The sequence below is a fragment of the Myotis yumanensis genome, unplaced genomic scaffold (assembly GCF_028538775.1).
Source record: "Myotis yumanensis isolate MYYU_CA2020_CCGP unplaced genomic scaffold, mMyoYum1.0.hap1 SCAF_2, whole genome shotgun sequence".
Lineage (NCBI taxonomy): Eukaryota > Metazoa > Chordata > Mammalia > Chiroptera > Vespertilionidae > Myotis > Myotis yumanensis.
Genome location: NW_027223753.1, coordinates 57,001,927 through 57,023,131, shown reverse-complemented (window position 1 = coordinate 57,023,131; position 21,205 = coordinate 57,001,927). Strand labels below are relative to the sequence as shown.

Genomic DNA, 21,205 nt, shown 5'->3' with positions numbered 1-21,205 from the left:
TTGGTGGGCTAGCTTACTGTAGTGCAGTTACTTTACCCTTGCCTTTAAGTAGAGTAGCTTCACTTTCATCTGTTTCTCCAGCATATAATTTAAGAGTTCTTGCCTTAAAAATAGTTTTAAAAACACCGCATGTGCTCAGCAGTATGATAAGATCTATGTATGAAGTTCCCTGAAAAGAGGTGGCTTCTAGGAGGAAGGAGGTAGATGCATCTGATCTATGACTTGGGCAAGATAAATGTTAGCTGAGCAAAGGAAGTAAGTTATAGATGAGTGTAGCAGAGATAATAGTTTTAATTCTTGGCTCTTTATCAGAATCATCCTTGGAACTCATAAAAGATATACACCTGCCCTACCTGGTTTGGCTCAGTGGATAGAGTGTCAGCCTGCGGACTGTAGGGTCCCGCGTTCAATTTTGGTCAAGGGCACATGCCTGAGTTTTGGCTCGATCCCCAGTAGGGGGCATGCAGGAGGCAGCCGATCAATGATTCTCTCTCATCATTGCAGCCAATCAATGATTCTCTCTCATCATTGATGTTTCTGTCTCTCTCCCTCTCCCTTCCTCTCTGAAATAAATAAGATATATTAAAAAAAAGATACACACCTTTATGCTTTGTGATAATTCATCAACCTGTACACTAATAATTTGAACTTCTCTGTATGTATACTTTAACAGAAAGTTAAAAATAACTGGAAGGGTGTTTTGTTTTTGGGTTTATTTTGGAATATTATTGAGGAATATTTCATTGTACAATAATTTAAAGTATATAATTTGATGTTTATATACTTTATATACACATCACTCACTACAATCAAGTTAATGAACATATTCATCACCCCTCAAAGTTTCTTCATGCCTTTTTGTAATCTCTTCTTACCATTGCTCCCTTCTCCCTCAAACTCTGGCAACCACTGATCTCCTTTTGGTCGCTATAGATGGGGATGTGGATTGCCATTGAGTGTCTTTTCTGTGTTTGTACAGATAACCTTAAGTTTTTATTTTTTAGTTTTTTAATAGAGGGTAAATTGCATTGGAATATGTGTATGTACATATAAAGCGGTTTTACATTTTGGAGATAAAACATTTGATCATGATGTATTATCGATATATTGTTGGAATTGACTTACTTAGAATTTTGCACCTGTAAGTTCATAAAGAATGACTGTGTTTTGTTTTGTGTGGTTTTTTTTTACAATAGACAAAATAAATCTATTACCAGATTGTATATACAAAATAAGTAGCTATTTATATACAAGAAACATTAATATTTCAAGAAAAACAAGTTTAAATATAATAATACTAGAGGCCCGGTGCACAAAATTTGTTCATGGGTAGAGTCCCTGGGCCTGGCCGCAATCAGGGCTGATTTGTGAGGTAACTGGTGAGGCGACTGGGGGCACCTGCTGGCACCCACTTTAGCCAGCCTGGCACTGCCTGCTCGCCGGTCCCGTCCCCCCATTGCTGGTCGCCTCCCTCTGCGGGGCGACAGGCGGGGCAACCCGGGGGGGCCGCCGCTGGCACCCGCCTTGGCTGGCCTGGAGGCAGCTCCTGCGTTGAGTGTCTGTTCCCTGGTGGTCAGTACATGTCATAGCGGCTGGTTATCCCAACAGTCGTTCTGCCGTTTGGTCGATTTGCATATTAGGCTTTTATTACATAGGACTAGAGGCCTGGTGCACAAAAATTTGTGCACTCGGGGGGGTGTCCCTCAGCCCGGCCTGTGCCCTCTCACAGTCTGGGACCCCTCGGGAGATAATGACCTGCTGGCTTAGGCCTGCTCCCGGGTGGCAGAGGGCAGGCCCAATTCCTAGGTGCAGCCCCTGGTCAGGCTCAGAGCAGGGCCGATTGGGGAGTTGGGGCGCCACCCCGTGTCACACTCAAGGCAGGGTCAATGGGGAGGTTTCGGCACCACCCCCTGTCACCCACAGAGCAGGGCTGATCAGGGGGTTGGGGCGCTGCTCCCTGTCACTCACAGAGCAGGGCCGATAGGGGAGCTGGGGCACCACCCCCTGTCACACTCAGGGCAGGGCCGATGGAGAGGTTATGGTTCTACCCTGTCACACACAGAGCAGGGCCCGTGGGGGCGGGGGGTTGGGGCGCCTCACCCTGTCACACACAGAGCAGGGCCGATCAGGGGGTTGGTGCGCTGCACCCTGTCACACACAGAACTGCAGGGCAATCGGGGGATTGGGGAGCTCCCCCCCTATCAGGCACAGCTCAGGGCTGATCAGGGGGTTTGGGCGCTGCCCCCTGTCACGCTGATCCCGATGCTGGGAGCCTCGCTGCTCCGCTGATCCCGGTGCCGGGAGGCATATTACCCTTTCACTATATAGAATAGAGGCCTGGTGCACGGCTGGGGGCTGGCTGGTTTGCCCTGAAGGGTGTCCTGGATCAGGGTGGGGGTCCCCACTGGGGTGCCTGGCCAGGCTGGCTGAGGGGCTGTGGGCTGTTTTCCTGCTGGTGAGTGACTAAAAGCTCCCAACCGCTCCTTGTTTTCTTTTCTTTTTTTTCTTTTTTTTTTTTATTCTGGGCCAGCTTTAGCTCTGAGGCCTCGCTGCTGAAAACATGGATACAATGTTGCGGTCCGGGGCTGACTGAAAGCCCGTTTTGTTTAGGTTCTTATTTGCAACATAGTAATAGTTGCTTAGAGTTGCAGTTGAGAGGCCGGCAAGTGAGGCGGGGAACGTTGGAGTCTGCAGTTCCTGGAGGAAGCAAGCCTCCCTGCTCGCTTCAGTGCATGGCTGCCGGCCGCCATCTTGGCTGACAGTTAATTTGCATAAGGATATGCTGATTAGCCAATGGGAAGGGTAGCGGTCGTACGCCAATTACCATGTTTCTCTTTTATTAGTGTAGATTACATGCAATAAACTAATATTTCAAGAAGAGAACGATTTTAAATATAATATTACCAGAACTGCCCTAACAGTATAATATCACAAAACTTGTAGGGGATATTAAAAATCTGCAAATAACAGGATTACTTTTATTATATTAAAATTTTTTTTTCTCTGGCTCTATTTTTTATTCATCAGTTTATGTTGTTCATTATATACCACAGGTGTGATATTTATCTTTCTCTGACTGGTTTATTTCGCATAGCATAATGCTCTTCAGGTGCATACATGCTATTGCAAATGGTAAGAGTTCCTTCTTTTTTACAGCAATGTAGTATTCCATTGTGTAAATGTACCACAGTTTCTTAATCCACTCCTCTGCTGATGGGCATGTAGACTGTTTCCAAATCTTAGCTATTGTAAATTGTGCTGCTATGAACATAGGGGAGCATATATCCTTTCTGATTGGTGTTTCTAGTTTCTTGGGATATACTAATATTCCTAGATGTGGGATTACTGGGTCAAATGGGAGTTCCATTTTTAATTTTTTGAGGAAACTCCATACTGTTTTCCACAGTGGCTGCACCAGTCTGCATTCCCACCAGCCATGCACGAGGGTTTCTTTTTCTCCGCATCCTCTCCAGCACTTGCTGTTTGTTGATTTGTTGATGATAGCCATTCTGAAAATGAGTGTGAGATGATAGTTTGTCATTTTGATTTGCATCTCACAGATGATTAGTGACTTTGAGCATTTTTTCATATCTCTGGGCCTTCTGTATGTCCTCTTTCGAGAGTGTCTATTTAGGTTCTTTGCCCATTTTTTGATTGGATTGTTTATCTTTTAAGTTGTATGAGTTCCCTGTAAATTTTGGAGATTAAACCTTTATCGGAAATAACATTGGCAAATATGTTCTCCCATGCAGTGGACTTTCTTTTTGTTTTGTTGATGGTTTATTTTGCTGTGCAGAAGCTTTTTTTATTTTGATGTAGTCCCATTTGTTTATTTTCTCCTTAGTTTCCATTGTCCCAGGAACTGTATCAGTAAAGATATTGCTATGACATATGTTTGATATTTGGTGCCTGTGGATTCTTCTAAGATTTTTATGGTTTCCCCATCTGACGTTTAAGCCTTTATCCACTTTGAATTTATTTTTATGTATGGTGTAAGTTGGTGGTCTAGTTTCATTTTTTTGCATGTACTTTTCCAGTTTTCCCAACACCATTTATTGAAGAGACTGTCTTGACTCCATTGAATGCTCTTGCCTTCTCTGTCAAATATTAATTGAGCATAATGGCTTGGGTCGATTTCTGGGTTCTCTATGTGGTTCCATTGGTCTGTATGTCTGTTCTTGTGCCAGTACAGGCAGTTTTGAGAACAGTGGCTTTGTAATATAGCTTGATATCTGGTATTGAGATCCCTCCTACTTTGTTCTTCTTTCTCAGGGTTGCTGCAGCTATTCTGGGTCTTTTTTATTTCATATGAATTTTTGGAGAGTTTGTTCTAGGTCTGTGAAATATGCCATTGGTATTTTAATGGGGATTGCATTGAATCTATAGATTGCTTTAGGTAGTATGGGCATTTTAATGATGTTTAGTCTACCAATCCATGAACACGGTATATTCTTCCATTTATTTATGTCTTCCTCTATCTCTTTTTTCAAAGTCCTGTAGTTTTCTGAGTACAGGTTTTTTACCTCCTTAGTTAAATTTATTCCTAGGTATCTTAATTTTGCTGTAATGGTAAATGGGATTTTTTGTTGTTGTTTCTCTTTCTGTGAGTTAATTATTGGTGTATAAAAAAGCCATAGATTCCTGGGTGTTAATTTTGTATCCTGCTACATTGATGAATTCATTTATTAAGTCTAGTAGTTTTTGGAGTCTTTAGGGTTTTCTATGTACAATATCATGTCATCTGTGAATAATTACAGTTTTATTTCTTCTTTTCCAATTTGGATGCCTTTAATTTCATCTTCTTGTCTGATCACTATTGTTATCACTTCCAGTACTTTGTCAAACAGGAGTGGTGAAAGTGGGCATCCCTGTCTTGTTCCTGTTCTTAGGTGAAATGGTTTTAGTTTTTGCCCATTGAGTATGATGTTGTCTGTAGGTGGCCTTTATCATGTTGAGATTTGCTTCCTCTATTCCCATTTGCTGAACTTTTTTATCAAAAATGGGTGTTGGATTTTGTTGAATACTTTTTCTGCGTCTATTGATATGATCATGTGATTTTTGTCTTTCAATTTGTTTATGTGATGTGTCATGTTTATTTTTATTTTATTTTATTTTTTAAAATATATTTTTATTGATTTCAGAGAGGAAGGGAGAGGGAGAGATGGAAACAACAATGATGAGAGAGTATCATTGATCAGCTGCCTCCTCCACGCCCCCTACTGGGGATTGAGCCTGCAACCGGGGCATGTGCCCTTGCCCGGAATCAAACCTGGACCCACAGGCTGACGCTCTATCCACTGAGCCAAACCAGCTAGGGCCATGTCACCTTTATTGATTTGTAAATATTGTACCAGTCTTGCATCCCTGGAATAAATCCCACTTGATCAATGTGTATGATCTTTTTAATATATTGCTGGATGCGATTTGCTAGAATTTTGTTGAGGATTTTAGCATCTGTGTTCATCAGGGATTTGCCCTGTAATTCTCTTTCTTTGTAGTGTCTTTATCTAGTTTGGAAATTAGGATAATGCTAGCCTCATAAAAAGAATTTGGAAGTGTTCCTTCTTCTTGGGTTTCCTGAAATAGTTTGAGGAGTATAGGTGTTAACATGTTCTTCTTTGAATATTTGGTAAAACTCCCCTGTGAAGCTGTCTGCTCCTGGGCTTTTGTTTGGTGGGAGTTTTTATTACTTATATTTCATCAGTTGTTATTGGCCTATTCAAGTTTTCTGATTCCTCCTGACTCAGTTTTGGGGTATTATATTATTCTAGGAATTTGTCTATTTCATCCACATTGTCCAGGTTGTTGGCATATAGTTGTTCATAGTATTTTCTTACAATCCTTTGTATTTTTGTGGTTACAGTAGTTACTTCTCCACTTTTGTTTCTGATTTTATTTATTTGTGTCCTCTGTTTCTTTTTTTTTTTTTTTCGCCTCTGTCATTTCTGATTTTGTTTATTTGGGTCCTGTCCTCTGTTTCTTGATGAGTCTGGCTAACGGTTTATCAATTTTGTTTATCTTTTCAAAGAACCAGCTCTTGGTTTCATTGATGATTTTTTTTTTTGTACTTTTTTTAGTCTGTATGTTATTTATTTCTGCTCTAATCTTCATTATTTCCTTCCTTCTACTTATTCTGGGCTTTTCTTGTTCTCTTTCTAGTTCTTTAAGTGGTAGGGTTAAATAGTTTATTGCTGATTTTCCTTGGTGTGTCTTTTTTTTTTTTTTTGCGGTATACCTGTAGTGCTATGAATTTCCCTCTCAGGACTGCTTTTGCTGTGTCCCAGAGAGTTTGGAATGTTGTGTGTTCATTTTCATTTGTTTCCAGGAAGTTTTTTATTTCTTTCTTGATCTTGTTGGTAACCCAGTCATTGTTTAATAACATGCTATTTAGCCTCCATGTGTTTGAATGTTTTTTGGGTGTTTTTACTGGAGTTGATTTTTTAAAAATATAAATTTTATTGATTTTTTACAGAGAGGAAGGGAGAGGGATAGAGAGTTAGAAACATCAATGAGAGAGAAACATTGAACAGCTGCCTCCTGCATACCCCCTACTGGGGATATGCCCGCAACCAAGGTACATGCCCTTGACCAGAATTGAACCTGGGACCCTTCAGTCTGCAGGCCGATGCTCTCTTCACTGAGCAAAACCGGTTAGGGCTGGAGTTGATTTCTAATTTCATTCCACTGTGATCTGAGAAAATGCTTGTTATGATTTAAATTTTCTTGAACTTGTTTTGTATCCTAACATGTGGTCTATCTTTGTGAATGATCCATGTGCACTTGAGAAGAATGTATATTCTGCTGTGTTGTGGTGAAATCTTCTATACTAATAAAAGGGTAATATGCTAATTAGACAGACATCTTCTGGACCTCATTATGGATGTCCTTCCGGACAAAGCCATGGTAGCGGGGTCCAGGCTAATGCAGTTAGGGGTGATCGGGCCGGCAGGGGAGAGCAGTTAGAGGGACCAGGTTGGCAGGGGAAGGCAGTTAGGGGTTACCAGGCCGGCAGGGGAGGGCAGTTAGGGGTGACCAGGCTGGCAGGGGAGGGCCGTTAAGGGCAACCAGGCCTCCAGGGGAGGGCAGTTAGGGTTGACCCGGCTGGCAGGGGGGCAGTTAGGGGCAACCAGGCCGGAAGGGGGTGCAGTTAGGGGCGACCAGGCAGGCAGGCAGGCAGAGAGGTTAGGGGCGATCAGGCAGGAACGGGAACAGTTAGGGGCATCAGGTTGGCAGGCAGAGTGGTTAGGGGTGATCAGGCAGGCAGGTGATTGATTAGGAATCAGAGGTCCCAGATTGCGAGAGGGATGTCCGACTGCCAGTTTAGGCCCGATCCCGCAGGGGCCTAAACCGGCAGTCAGACATTTCCTGAGGGGTTCCAGATTGGAGAGGGTGCAGGCCGGGTTGAGGGACCCCCCCCCCCCCCCGTATGAATTTCATGCACCAGGCCTCTAGTGTTCTATAAATGTCAATTAAATGCATCTGATCCAGTGTGTCCTTTAGAGTTTCTGTTTCTCTGTTAATTTTTTGTCTGGAAGATCTATCCAGTGAAGTCAGAGGGGTGTTAAAGACCCCTACTATGACTGTATTGTTGTCGATCTCTCCATTAAAGTCCTCTAGAAATTTTCTTATATATTTAGGTGCTGCTATATTGGGTGCATATATGTTTACCAGGGTTATATCCTCTTGTTGGATCAATACCTTTAGTATTATGTAGTGACCTTTGTTGTCTCTTGTGATGGCTTTCATTTTAAAGTCTGTTTTGTCGGATATGAGTATTGCTACTCCAGCTTTTTTTTCTTTTCCATTTACATGGAAAATTTTTTTTCCATCTCTGCACTCTCATCTTCTGTGTGTGTTTTGTTTTGAGGTGGGACTCTTGTAGACAACATATAGTTGGGTCATGCTTTTGTATCCATTTAGCTACCCTAGGCCTTTTGTGTCGGAAGCCAGTCTATCCTTGATGCTTGACACAGTTGCTGCAGGGAAGAAACATCTGCACAGCTTATGTTTCAAGGGACCTGGCGTATATGGCATATGTTTGCTCCCCCTCTTAACGCTATGTGTTTTAAACAGGACCACCTCCCCGAGAAAGGTTGTTTCCCCAGGTGAAGATTTTTCCCTGAAGTTAGGGAGGGAATAAAACCCCTTAACTAAGTGCTAGGTGGGTAGTTAATCACTTTAACTACAAACAATCACTCTTAAGCTACATAATCTTTACTCTCTGGAATGGAGATAAGAAACGCCCTAACCTTTGGAATAGAAATTGACAGGATTAAAATCAATTGGTATAAATACAGATGTAACAAGACAATAAAACACAGAACTTGGCTAGAGGTCCTGGCTAGCGAACCTGACTAGGCTGCTAATCAACTGAACGCTGCCTCGTGTCATTCCTTCTTCGCCGACTCTGTCCCACCTTTGGGAATCCCTGGACTTACTGGGGTTGGACCCCAACAGCTTCCCTAGGCCTTTTGATTGGAGCATTTGATCCATTTACATCAGTGATTCCCAAAGTGGGTGCTACTGCCCCCCGGTGGGCGCTGCAGCGATCCAGGGAGGCGGTGATGGCCACAGGTGCATTTGGGGGTGATGAGTAACTGCTATTAAAATTTAAAAAAAATTAATTTCCAGGGGCTGAGTAATATTTTTTCTGGAAAGGGGGCGGTAGGCCAAATAAGTTTGGGAACCACTGATTTACATTTAGGATGGACTAATAGGTACTTATTTATTGCCATTTTAACTATATATGGCTAGGTTTCTTTCTCTCTTTCTTATTATTACAGCAGTCCCATTAGCATTTCTTTGTAATGCTGGCTTGGTGATGATGAACTCCTTTAGCCTGTTTTTTTGTATGGGAAGCTCTTTATTTGACCATCTATTTTGAATAATAGCTTTGCTGGATATAGTAATCTTGGTCTCAGATCCTTGCTTTCCATTACCTTAAGTACGTCATGCCATGTCTTTCTGGCTTGTAGAGTTTCTGATGAAAAGTCAGGTGTCAGCCTTATGAGGACTTCTTTGTAGGTAACAGTTTTCTTTTCTCTTACTGCCTTTAAGATTCTCTCTTTGTCTTTAATCTTCGGCATTTTAATTATGATGTGTCTGGGTATGGGCCTCTTTGGGTTCTTCTTGCTTGGGGGTCTCTGTGACTCCTGAACTTGTATAACTTTTTTCTTTACCAGGCTAGGGAAGTTTTCTGCCATTATTTCTTCAAACACTTCTCTGTTCCTTTCTTCCTTTCTGCCTCTTCTAGCACACCTGCTATTCTAATATTATTACTTTTCACATTGTTCCACAACTCTGCTAAGCTGTCCTCCTGTTTTTTAATTGTTTTTTCTTTTTCATTCTCTGATTGATATTTTCAACTTTGACTTCTAATTCACTGATTTGATCCTCAGCTTCCCCTAATCTGCTGTGTGTTCTTTCCAATGTTTTCTTTATGTGTGTTATGTCATTCTTTATCTCAGACTGTTCCTTTTTTCATAGTTACTATGTCTTTTTTCATGCTGTTGAGCATATTTACCATCATTACTCTGAACTCTGTTTCAGATAAATTTCTTATCTCTGCTTCATTTATCTCTTCTATTGGAGATTCTCTAGTTTCATTTGGGGGTTATTTTTTTGTCTCCTCATTTTGGCTTTTTGGGTTTGTGGCTATATATTACATAGATCCTCTACACCTCTCAATCTCTAGTGCAGGATAGTGTTTAAGGCTGTTTCTGACTAATTAGAGCAGTCAAAGACTCAAAGCCTCCAGAGACTGTCTCTGCCTACAGACTGATAGGATTCCGACTTGAATTGCCCCCCAGGCAGTCATCCTCAGGCATGGTAAGAGTTTTTTTCTAAGAGTAGGGCAGTTGCTTCTGCCTGGAGGCTAATTGTTATTTTAAGTGGCCTCAGGGCAAGGTGTTTTCCAGTAGGGTGTGTAGACTGTCTTCCCCCCAGGCAAGGCAAATGTCTATGTGGGAAAGATGTCCTCTGTTGCGAGAGGGAATGACTGAGCTCAGGATACTTGGGGTGTCTGCTTTCTGAGCTTTATCCCCGGTGTCCCCTGTCCTGGCTTCTGCTCTCACAGCTCCAGTCTACTTCATCCTCCCTCTGAGGGAGCACAACTCCACAGAGGGCGGCTCCACAGTTAATTTTGTGTGTTGGCTATTTAATAGGATGCCTGAATTTTCGGCTGTTATTCCCTGGCAGACAGAACCCCGCTGCTTTTAATAGCTAGATGTTATATGGGTACCCTCCTCAGTTTGGTGTTCTCTGCTGGGGAGCCCAGCTTTGGGGTTAGATCCCAGAGTTCTCAGTGGAAACCCACCACAGCTGAGATATCTCTCTGGGTCTTCAGTTGCTGTCTATGGGCACCCGCCCAGCCCTTTTGTGCTTCCGCCTCTCCTACCAATCTCTATGCAGCCTCCACTTTCAGTCCTCTGGTATCAGGGTTCTCTCCTGCGAGTTTTTCGTTGATTATTCAGGAACTTTTTCTGTATTTTAGTTGTAATTCCAGTTTGTTCCTGGGAGCATGTCCGTGCAGCACCCACTTAATCTTCTGACATTTTTAATCCCTGTTTTGTTTTCTTGTAATGTCTTTGTCAGGTATATTGGTATCAGAGTAATGCTGGAATGGTTGAGAAGTATTCCTCTTCACTATTCTGGAAAAGTTTCAGTAGATTGGTGAATGTATAATACTTAGTATAGTTAGAATTCACCAGTGAAGTTCCCTGGGCCGGGATTTTTATTTGTTAGTAACTTTTTAACTATAATTTTAATTTCTGTAGAGATATTTTATGTATCCATTTCTTCTTGGGTGAGCTTTGGAGTTAGTGATCTTTCAAGGAATATTTGTCCTTTCATCTAAATTATTTGATTTATTGATTTGAAGTGACTTATATTCTCTTATCTTTTAAAATTGAGATGTAATATAAAACATTGAGATTTCATAAAATCACTTTTTTTCATATGTTCACAACATTGTGCAACCATCAACAGTATTTAATTGCAGAATACTTTTATCACTCTGAAAAGAGACCCCATACCTATTAGCAATCAATTTCTGTCCTCTTCCCGCTCTTATCTCTTCAACCACTAATCTATTTTTTTGTCTCTGAATTTGGTTGTTCTGGACATTTCATATATATGGAATCATGTGACCTTTTGTGAGTAGATACTTTAACTTAGCATAACGTTTTTAAGGTTCATCCATGTTGTAGCATGTATGAACATCTTTTTATGGCTGAATAATATTCCACTATAAATCACATTTTGTTTATCCATTCAGCAGTTTATAGACATTTGGGTTTCCACATTTTGCCTATTATGAATAATGTTGCTATGAATATTTGTGAACAAGTTTCCATGTGAATACATTTCCTTTTTCTTGGGTACAGGCATACCAGGGAGATATATTGCAATAAAGTAAGGATCACATAAAGCAAGTCATAATCTTTTTGCTGGTGGAGGGTCTTGCCTTTAATTTATAAAAAATGCAGCATCTGTGAAGCACAATAAAGAGATACACAATAAGATGAGGTATGCCTGTATAGATCTAGGAGTGGTATTCCTGGATCATATGGTAATTCTATGTTTCACTTATTGAGGAACTGCCAAACTTTTCCATAGCAGCTACACTGTTTTATATTTCCACTTGCAATGTATGAAGATACGAATTTTTTCATATCCTTGCCAACACTTACTGCTTATCTTTTTATTGTATTCATCCTTCTGAGTATGAATTGATATCTCTTTGTGGTTTTAATTTGTATTTCCTTGATAGCTAATAATGTTGAGCATCTTTTCATGTGCTTTTTTGGGGGCTATTTGAACATCTTCTTGACAGAAATATCTGTTCAAGCCTGTTGCCTGGTTTTAAATTAGATTTTTTTTTTTTTTAGTTGTAAACGTTCTTTTTTTTTTTTTGAAGTTTCTTAGTGCATTTATTGGTCTGACATTGGCTAATAAAATTATATAGGTTTCAGGTGCACAATCCTATAATACATAAATAAATCATCTGTATTTTGTATTGTGTGTTCACCACCCCAAGTCAAGTGTTCTTCACCATTGAGTGCAGTGACTATGTTGTAGTACACGTGAAGCAAAAGGGAAGGAGGTAGGCAGCACAGAGCAGTTACTTCTGCCCTTATAGGAGTTCTCCCAATGGGTTGGGTAAGGAATCTCTCCCGCACACCTTCCCCTTGTGTAAGGGTTTCATGAGCAGATTGGACCCTTAGAAAATGTGCAAGTCAAATCCCACCCCCATTTGACAAGAGGAAAAAAAAAGCCAATTAATGCCAAATATATTTTTGATTTTTATATTGCTTGCGTCCTCTTGCCTTAGTAAAAATTTTTTTCCTAGTTCCTTAAAAAGTATTTGTTTTAGCTCTCTGTAGCAAGTAACGGTGATAAGCTTAACTGGGAAGAATGTTTCTGTCTTTGACTAATACCCTAAATACTTTTTACAACTGACTTTGAATATCCCTCTCTTGTTCTTTTAAAATTATTTAAAGACATATTGTAATACACATATTTGATATTTTCACTTTTAACAACTGAAGAATTGGGCACCAAATATGAGTGTACAGTATAATCTTTTGAGTTTTTTCTAAGGTCTTATTAAACTAAATACAATTTCAGTGTTTTATAATTTAGGTTGCATTTAACTAAGACTTCAGTTTTATTTTTATAGTAAATTGTGTGGCTTACAACTACTATATCACTAGAACTGGTAATATTTTCTAGTGAGATTTTCTGTAGTCTTTTAAAGTAATTTCATACGTGCCATGAATCTGAGGTCCTGTAATCTATTTGATGCAGTAGTACTTGTTTTAGCTTGCAAACAGTAGGAAAAGTAATTCTTTTCAGTCAAGATTGGTTTTTGGATTTGCTTTTGGAATTCTTGAATAGTCAATGAATTTTATTAGTACATGGTAACAAGCAAAGCTCTGTGGCAAGGAATAAATAAGAGGCCTTAGGAATTGGATTTAAATGGTTCGCTTCCCATTTTGTATGCTTTTTAAAACACAAAATAGTTAATTTTTTTAAAACTTTGGAAGTATTACTATAGTTAAACATTTCAAATAAATATTGTTGTAGGTTCTCACAATTCAAAGTAGTTTATTTGCTCCAGAAAGCATATGGCATTTGTGCAGAATGCTTATATTTGAAATGTGAAGTGAATGAAATGAAGAGTACAATGTAGGGAATATAGGAGTTTTGACTAGTTTAACTTCCTTGCTTGTTAAAAGAAAATTTATAGCAACTTTCAAATTTAGGAATACTTAAAACTCTGTTAATTTTTTATAGTATTATTTAGTCTTTTTTTAACATTTGAAAAAAGTAAATAGAGCATTGTTTTAAATGTTTGAGGATTAGATGTCAGTGTTTCTTAATCACTCTCTACTGTTTTCTTCCTCTGATTTAAAAAAAGCCAGTTATATTTGACATACTAGAGGCCCGGTGCACGAATTCATGCACTAGTGGGTGTCCCTCAGCCTGGCCTGCGGGATCAGGCCAGAACTGGCTCTCTGACATCCCCTGAGGGGTCCTGGATTGCGAGAGGGCACAGGCCAGGCTGAGGGACCCCACTGGTGCATGATCAGGGCTGGGGAGAGACCGCGGGAGGGCCCCAGGGCGTGTCCAGCCCGTCTCCCTCAGTCCCGATTGGCCAGACCCCAGCAGCAAGCTAACCCCATCGGTCAGAGCATCTGCCCCCCTGATGGTCAGTGCACATCATAGCAACTGGTTGACCGGTACCTGTCTGTCCCCTGGTAGTCAGTGCACATCATAGCGAGCGGTTGATGGCCTTAGCGTATCATTAGCATATGACACTTTGAATGGTTGAATGGCCAACCGGTCAATCAGACACTTAGCAAGCATATTAGGCTTTTATTATATAGGATTATATTGGTTTCTACTCTATGGTTAATGAAAACTTTGGCAGTTTGACAACTCCAGTAACACATTTTATCCACGAAACAGCCTAAGGCTATCTGAATTTTCTTGGTAGATTTTTACTTTTTGTTTTTATTAGACAAAATTTTGGAATGGCACACCATAGTGAATCATTCCAGAATGCCATTCATAGGTTTCTCTCTTTGATATAGATGAATAAGTTTATAATGCTTTTCTTCATTGTAAGCACATCAATGTGTTTTTCAGACTTGTGATCTAGAATCAAGTCTGTATTTTTAAGAAGCTTACTTTTAAAGAATTTTTTTTTTTGTACAGTTACATCTTGGTTTACTTCTTAATTTATTTGGTCACATTTATTTTCTATTTACTTTCAAAATAATGTTGACAAATTCGTCACAGGAATAATCTAACGAAAGCAAAAATATTACTTTAAAAGGCATTGACAGTATTAAAGTCACATTTAAGGGATCCTTTTTACTTCATTAATAAGTATTATAAGTTTATTCCCTAATATTATTATAAAACAAAAAAGTAATACTTTTCTAGTAATGTTTGAGAAGTTACAGACTTCTGGAAAATGATGTATATTTATGTTGGTAGTCAAAAGGAATCTAAGGAGCTTTCAAATTTGTAAGAATTTTAATTTCAAGTTAAATTTTGAAGTATTTTATGTTGGTACTCTGAGAAGCATTTGTAAGACCTTTATTAGCAAATCATCTATCATTGAATATAACACATTTTGTAGCTAAATATAAGGAATTATTTTTTGTAATTTATTAGAAAATGCATTGTGCTCTGTGCTTAGAATTATCAGTTTTATCCCCAAATCTGTAAACAGTAACACATCCATAGTGACTATATTGTGGTTTTCCTTCACAGATACCAAGTTGTGCTAGTACAACCATATAAATAATTAATACCTGAAGTCTAAATGTAACATGGACATTAACAGTGATGACAGATAAATGCAGACGCTTGGGAATCACATACTAGGCGAAACACTTTCAAAAAGGTAAGAAAAATGTAATCTTAATTAAGGCTAAGCAGGCTGTAGAATTAGTAGAAGTAATTGACTAAAGTTTGTTTTTCATTGTATGAGACTATTTAGAAACACATCTGCACGATCCTATTTTAATACTTGTAGAACTCAGCTGTAAGTATCAGTTCTTCTGTGAAAATAACAGTTGCAGATGTCCTTGCCTGGTAAATATCATAATGGATGATGTTCCTATAGCAAATCCTATACAAAAAGGTAGTAACCTGGCTGACTAGTACTTGATAGAATGCTAGATTTGGTGTATCAGTGTATACTTAAGACACATCTTATATTGTGAATCCTCTTTGTCTCTTATGATTGCCATCACCACCATGCACTATAGAATGTAATGTTTTGCCATGTTTGTGAAAGGTTTTCAGGGTTGGGTACAAAGGAGTTGGCAGTTGGAATCTTTGCTTTAAGAAGAGTGAATTTTCATGTTAAGGGTTACTTTTTATAGGACCATGTTTTTACTGTTAATTTCACGGTTAACCTTCCTCATGTTAATTTCAAACATTTTATTTAAATGTAGTATTAAGTTATTTTACTTAGTTAATTTTCCTACCTTTTACTTTTTAATAATTTACAAGGCATATTTGGGAGAGGTTGTGTCTACTGATAATTAGATATCAACCCTGTTCACTTCCTAGCTGACTAAAACATTATCTAATTTTACTAAGCAGTGACTCTGGTTTACAAAGCTTGATAAATTGCATTAGTTTTAAAAAGTAAACCTTCACCGAAAATAGTGGAACTTTTAGAATGTTTAGTTTTATGTTTATAATAAAGTGACAATTTCCATCATAAACATCACTAGTCTTTTTCCTGGTCTTTCTCCTTGTTTCCAAATGGACATTCATAATAATTCATTTTAGTCAGATTCTCTGAAAAAGATATCATAATACATCATTATAAAATAAAACTGTAATTAGCCAAACTGACCAAGAAATGGAATTTAATTAAGGTAATTAAAATATCTGGCCAACTGGGTACTAAAACCAGAAAATCCTTATTGGTTTTGTCCTTGTTGAAAATCCATATGCCAAAATAATAGAAATTTCCTTTTATAATAGTCTTGTATAACTTTAATAATCATCAAGGTTATCATGTAGATATAGAAGACTTGGTTGATTAGTTGGTGTGCATAACCTAAATTATTTTTCTTGTTCAATTCCCAGTTTTGTATATGAAGGCTAAAATTTGGGAAAGGCTCTTAGAATAAGAGTTTATAGATTCTGTATGAGGACTTGTATCATGGGCAGTCTTTAGGTCATCTCCAAAAAATACTGCCTGAGACTCAGAAAAAGAACTGAGTCAAAATTTGTTGCAAGGATTTAGTATATGTTAAGCTTTTCTGTTTTTGTTGTTGGTTCCTAAAGATTTTTTCTAGTTTCTTAGTATCTCTGAGGCTACAAAGTCACCAAGAAGTACCAACAATATTACTGTGAACAGATATTCTGTTACTTGCTATTTCCTCTTATTGTAGAAGGAGTATATCTATTAGCATAAGTTAATTTGCTTCTTTAATTTTTTTCATTATTTTATTTTAAAGAAAGGAATTTAGGAGGTTCTAGTATTCTCCATGGCTGAAGCTGAGAGTCTGAAATCCTGATGCTTAAGCTCTATTCTAGATCATAGCTCCAACTCCTTCAGGATATAAGGAAAAGAGATAATATTTCCACAATGATAGATCTTTGGTTGTACAGGTAAGTTATTTAGTTTTGCAGTAGTGAAGATATCTACAGATTGATTTTTTTTTTTGAGGGGGGAGCTTATTTGTACTCTGCATGGAAAATTATACAGTTCATAGGAATGTGGAGCTATAGGGAATGGGATGGGGGATGAAATATTTTCTCACTCTTTTTTCCAACAGGAGCATAAATGAAGTGACGAATACATTGCAATCTCTAGAGCATATTTGACACCCTACGTATTTTTGATTCAAGGGCATTATGAAATTTCTTTACTTCTCTTTGTTCCCTGTTGTCACTTTAAGTGGGTATTCATTCAGCTCTATCCGTCTATCATCTATCAATCATATATCTGTTTCTCTTAATGGGAAAGAGGAGATCTTTTATGCAAGGCAATCCATAACAGAGTTACCAAGCTTCAGGGAGGTGAATATTAAGAATAAGTTGAATTGCATAGGTGGTTCCCAGGTTTCACTCTCCTACTTTTTACCTTATAGATACTTTTAACCTGATAGAAATAGTGGTAATTGCTTGGCTGAAGAAATGTGTCTTAAAAGAATTGTGTGACAAGGATAGTCTGAACTGTTATTAAACAGTTCATTCTTATGTTGTAAACCAGCGATTTTTAACCCTTTTCACCCCATGGCACACATAAACTAATTACTAAAATTCTGTGGCATACCAAAAACTATTTTTTTTTTTGCAGTCTGACAAAAAAATAGGTGTAATTTTGATTCATCTATAATGAACAGCTATTGTCCTGTTGGCTGTTTTCATTTTTTAGTTTGACAATCTAAAGAGGTCAGTGCCCCTAACTAAATAGTCAGGTTTGAGTGTTTTAAAAATTCCTTTATTTTATTTTTTCATCACCATTTATCCCCTCCACTCCCTTTTCCACCTTCATCCATCCCTCCCTCCTGCAATCACCGCACAATTGTCCCTCTCCATGAGTTCTTTCTTTTTTTTTCTCACTCTCTCTACCCCCTTGACCCCCTTTCCTCCCCTAAGAACTGTCTGTCTGGAAATCGCTATTCAAGACAGAAAGAAAAATAACCATATTCATTACATTTTTCAGTTGCTCTTTTTTGATTTTCACTTTGGTTTGTCTACCTGGTATCATGACCAGTTTCTTAAACATTATTCATTCAAAAAACTAAATACTATTGTAATAAATATCAGCTAGAACATTGTTATTAATGGAGAATTGATTACCAGTCCCTCAATCCCCAAAATGAACTGTTCTACTTTGATAATTATAGTAGGAACAAAAAGTTACAGGCAGTGTCTTTGAAATATCATCTTGAGGTTTCTTTTTCTTAAGTAAAGGTGATAGCTGGAGTAGTGTTGCATTAGGTGGACCATTTTAGTTTAATCTTTATTATTCCTTTCAGTTCTTATTGATGTACTTCTGAGGTGTTCACAGGGGCTAGAAATTTATGATCTGAAACATAGCTAATACTGTTTTAGAACCCTATTAAATTTTAGATAAAAGTATATTCAAATTGGGGGAAGAGTAGTTCCAACAGAAAATAAATGAGTGAGATATGTGGAATTTGGGGTAGGATTTAGGGCTTAATATGAAAGGAGAGGCTGAAATTTGGTTGATAGCTGCCCTTTTCACATAAGCCCCTCCAATAGGTTGAAAACTTTATGATGGTACAAAAGAGAGGAAGGGAGTCAATTTAATTCTAATGATTCATTACATTCTTTTCTCTGTATTCTAGAAAGTGTCATCATATTCATTAGTGGTGGATAACATATAGGGAAAACTTTGTTCTAGTTGCTAGATTGGGTTTTGCTCAGATGAATATGTTAACTGTTTCCTTTAATTCTAAAACTAAAGTGATTGAATTTTCAGTTCCAGTAGGGTGCTGGCTAAGGATTTCATCTCGTGCCTCCTATTTCATTACCTAGCAAAGAGTCTTTTCTGAGATACTGTTTTATAACTGAGTTTCTTTCTGTTCCTTTAGCAACTTAAATTTTGTCAGAAATACAATTTTGTGCTCCAAAAAAATTCTCTGAATTTCTTCAGTAACTGTATTATGCAGCTAAAATGAAGGAAACAATTGCTTTAGTCTATAATACTTTGCTAACCATGGCAAAATCATGTTGAGGTTTGGTTGAGAGAATCAGGACTTTCTTTTGTCCCTTTCTTGTCACTGAATTTTGTACTCAGTTTATCAGGTAACTACAGAAATTGTATGCCTTTATGAATGCCTGTCCAAAGTAAAAAAGGTAAAGAAAAAAGGTAGAACAGAAGAAAGATCATGAGAGGGAAGAATATTATAACATCATTTAACTTGCACTGGCCAGTGTGGCTCGGTTGGGTATTGTCCTGTGCATTCAAAGGTCACGGGTTCAATTCCCAGTCAGGGGACATGCCTGTGTTTTGGGCTTAATCCCCAGTGAGGTACGTGCAGGAGGCAGCCAATTGATGTTTTGCTCTCACATTGATGCTTCTCTCACTCTTCTTCTCCCTTCCTCTCTCTCTAAAAATAAATGTTTTAAAAAATCTTTAAAAATAAATAAAATAAAAATATTAAAGTTATTGTTTAACTCTAGTCCTCAGAATTTTAAGCAATTTATTACCTTATGTTAATTTCAGGCAAGAGATTTTTACAATCCTCTATTTGGTGCTTCCTTTGCCAAAGAGATTATGGCTTTATAAATTTTTTTTTATTATTGGTATCAAATAAGGAATCAGAGGATATATTATAAATAAGTCTAATTTAGTTTGAAACTTGATGACACTGTCATTTTAATATAATACTGTCTGGATGTAGTAGTCTTAAGGCACTGCTTCTCAAACCCTTAGAGATATATAAATTACCTGGGAATCTGATTAATTGGTAAATCTGGGGCAGGGCCTGATATTATGCATTTCTAATAAGCTTGCAGGAGATGCCCATGATGCTGGTCCTCAGGCTCCACTTTGAATTGCAAAAATTTGAGATACCAAAAGGTCTTGTTATAAACCAGTTTCACTTTAAATATGGCCCAATAGCACAGGATTTGAGAACTGTAAAACTTGGACTTCATTGTAATTATTGAATGGAATAAAAACATTTTTAGTAAAAGAAACAAAAAAGTTTAATCTTTCCTATTAATCAGTGTTTTGATCACTGGATGGTGGGGAAATAAAATAGGCCCTAACCCAGTGATGGCGAACCTTTTGAGCTCAGCGTGTCAGCATTTTGAAAAACCCTAACTTAACTCTGGTGCCGTGTCACATATAGAAATTTTTTGATATTTGCAACCATAGTAAAACAAAGATTTATATTTTTGATATTTATTTTATATATTTAAATGCCATTTAACAAAGAAAAATCAACCAAAAAAATGAGTTCGAGTGTCACCTCTGACACACGTGTCATAGGTTCGCCATCACTGCCCTAACCTGTGGTGTTTTATAATTATATATATATATATTTATAGTACTTCTGGGTACTACTACTACTAATATGCTTATTTTATTAATAAGGACAATGCAGAGATTTTGCTCTTATTCAGGTTAACATAGAATGTTCATTGGAATCATTTGTGATTTATATGCCCTTACTTGGCATCACATTTTAAAAAGTAAAGATTACCAGGTTTTTTTCTGTGTGTTTGTTAAATGTTACTATTTTCAATATTATATTTGAGCCATAAATCATGAGTATAATCAAATTTGCATCAATGATATTTGCATTTGATTTTATAATTCATTTGTTTTCTTTGCATATTTATATAGGTATTTAATATTTAAAAATCAGTCACCTTTAAGATTGAGAGGTCCAAGTTTGGGTATATGAGAAAAATAAATTATATTAAATTTTTTAGTTTGTGCTTTTTTGAAACATTCAAAATTAAAATTTTTTGTAATTAAAAGTGGATATTTATGGGTCATAAGTGTTTATTACATGTGAATAAAAATAAGAGAATGTAATCTTAATATGATTTTAACAAAAGAGAATTACATGTCAGGTTCCTCTAATGAATCCCAAAACAGTAAAAGTTTACTGTGAGGAATGTATTTCTAAGTTCTGATTGGCATCTCACACTTATTCATGTGATTGCTATGAAATTCTCTAGAACAAATTTTCATGCTTTAATCCCAGAACTGGTTTTATGATTGTTGTAAAATTTTTAAAAATTAATTAGAAATTTAAAAGTATTCCATACTCTGAAACAAAACTACATTCAACCAACTTACATTCAATATGTTACTGCGTACTTTCTCACTCAGTTCATTTGCCAACAGGCAGGAACAGTAAGACAGTTGCTTTTAATGTTTCTCTTTCTGTTTGTGATAACAAGTTACTGTGTATTCTATGGTCCTTCATAACCTTTCCTGTTACATACTTCCAATTGAGACAAAGAACAAATTGTATTTGATTTGCGGTGGTAGGGGCAGAATGGCATTTGGGGGGTTAGAGGAAGGCTGAAGGATGGCAGAAAGGAAGAGGGAGAGGGGAGAGAGACGCTGAGAAACTTTGTACCACAGCCATTTTTTACTTCTTTTTCTGTCTATGCTGCACCCCAGTTAGAAGTTAGACAGTGAAGTGGCAAAGTATCTTATGAAAACTAAACA

General features: G+C 37.7%; 1 protein-coding gene across 9 annotated transcripts in view; it reads left to right on the top strand.

The window, feature by feature from the left end:
- ZZZ3 (zinc finger ZZ-type containing 3) overlaps window positions 1-21,205 on the top strand; it is a 128,385-nt gene that overhangs the window by 33,112 nt on the left and 74,068 nt on the right. For 7 of the 9 annotated variants that reach the window (XM_070405405.1, XM_070405407.1, XM_070405411.1 and 4 more), the window contains 2 exons: window positions 14,785-14,917; window positions 16,494-16,647. Coding sequence is in view for 1 of the 9 variants with exons in the window: in XM_070405412.1 (XP_070261513.1) it covers window positions 14,871-14,917 (47 nt within the window). In the remaining 8 variants the exon portion in view is untranslated. The remainder of the gene's footprint in view (window positions 1-14,784; window positions 14,918-16,493; window positions 16,648-21,205) is intronic. The other 2 variants (XM_070405412.1, XM_070405406.1) reach the window with 1 other exon arrangement.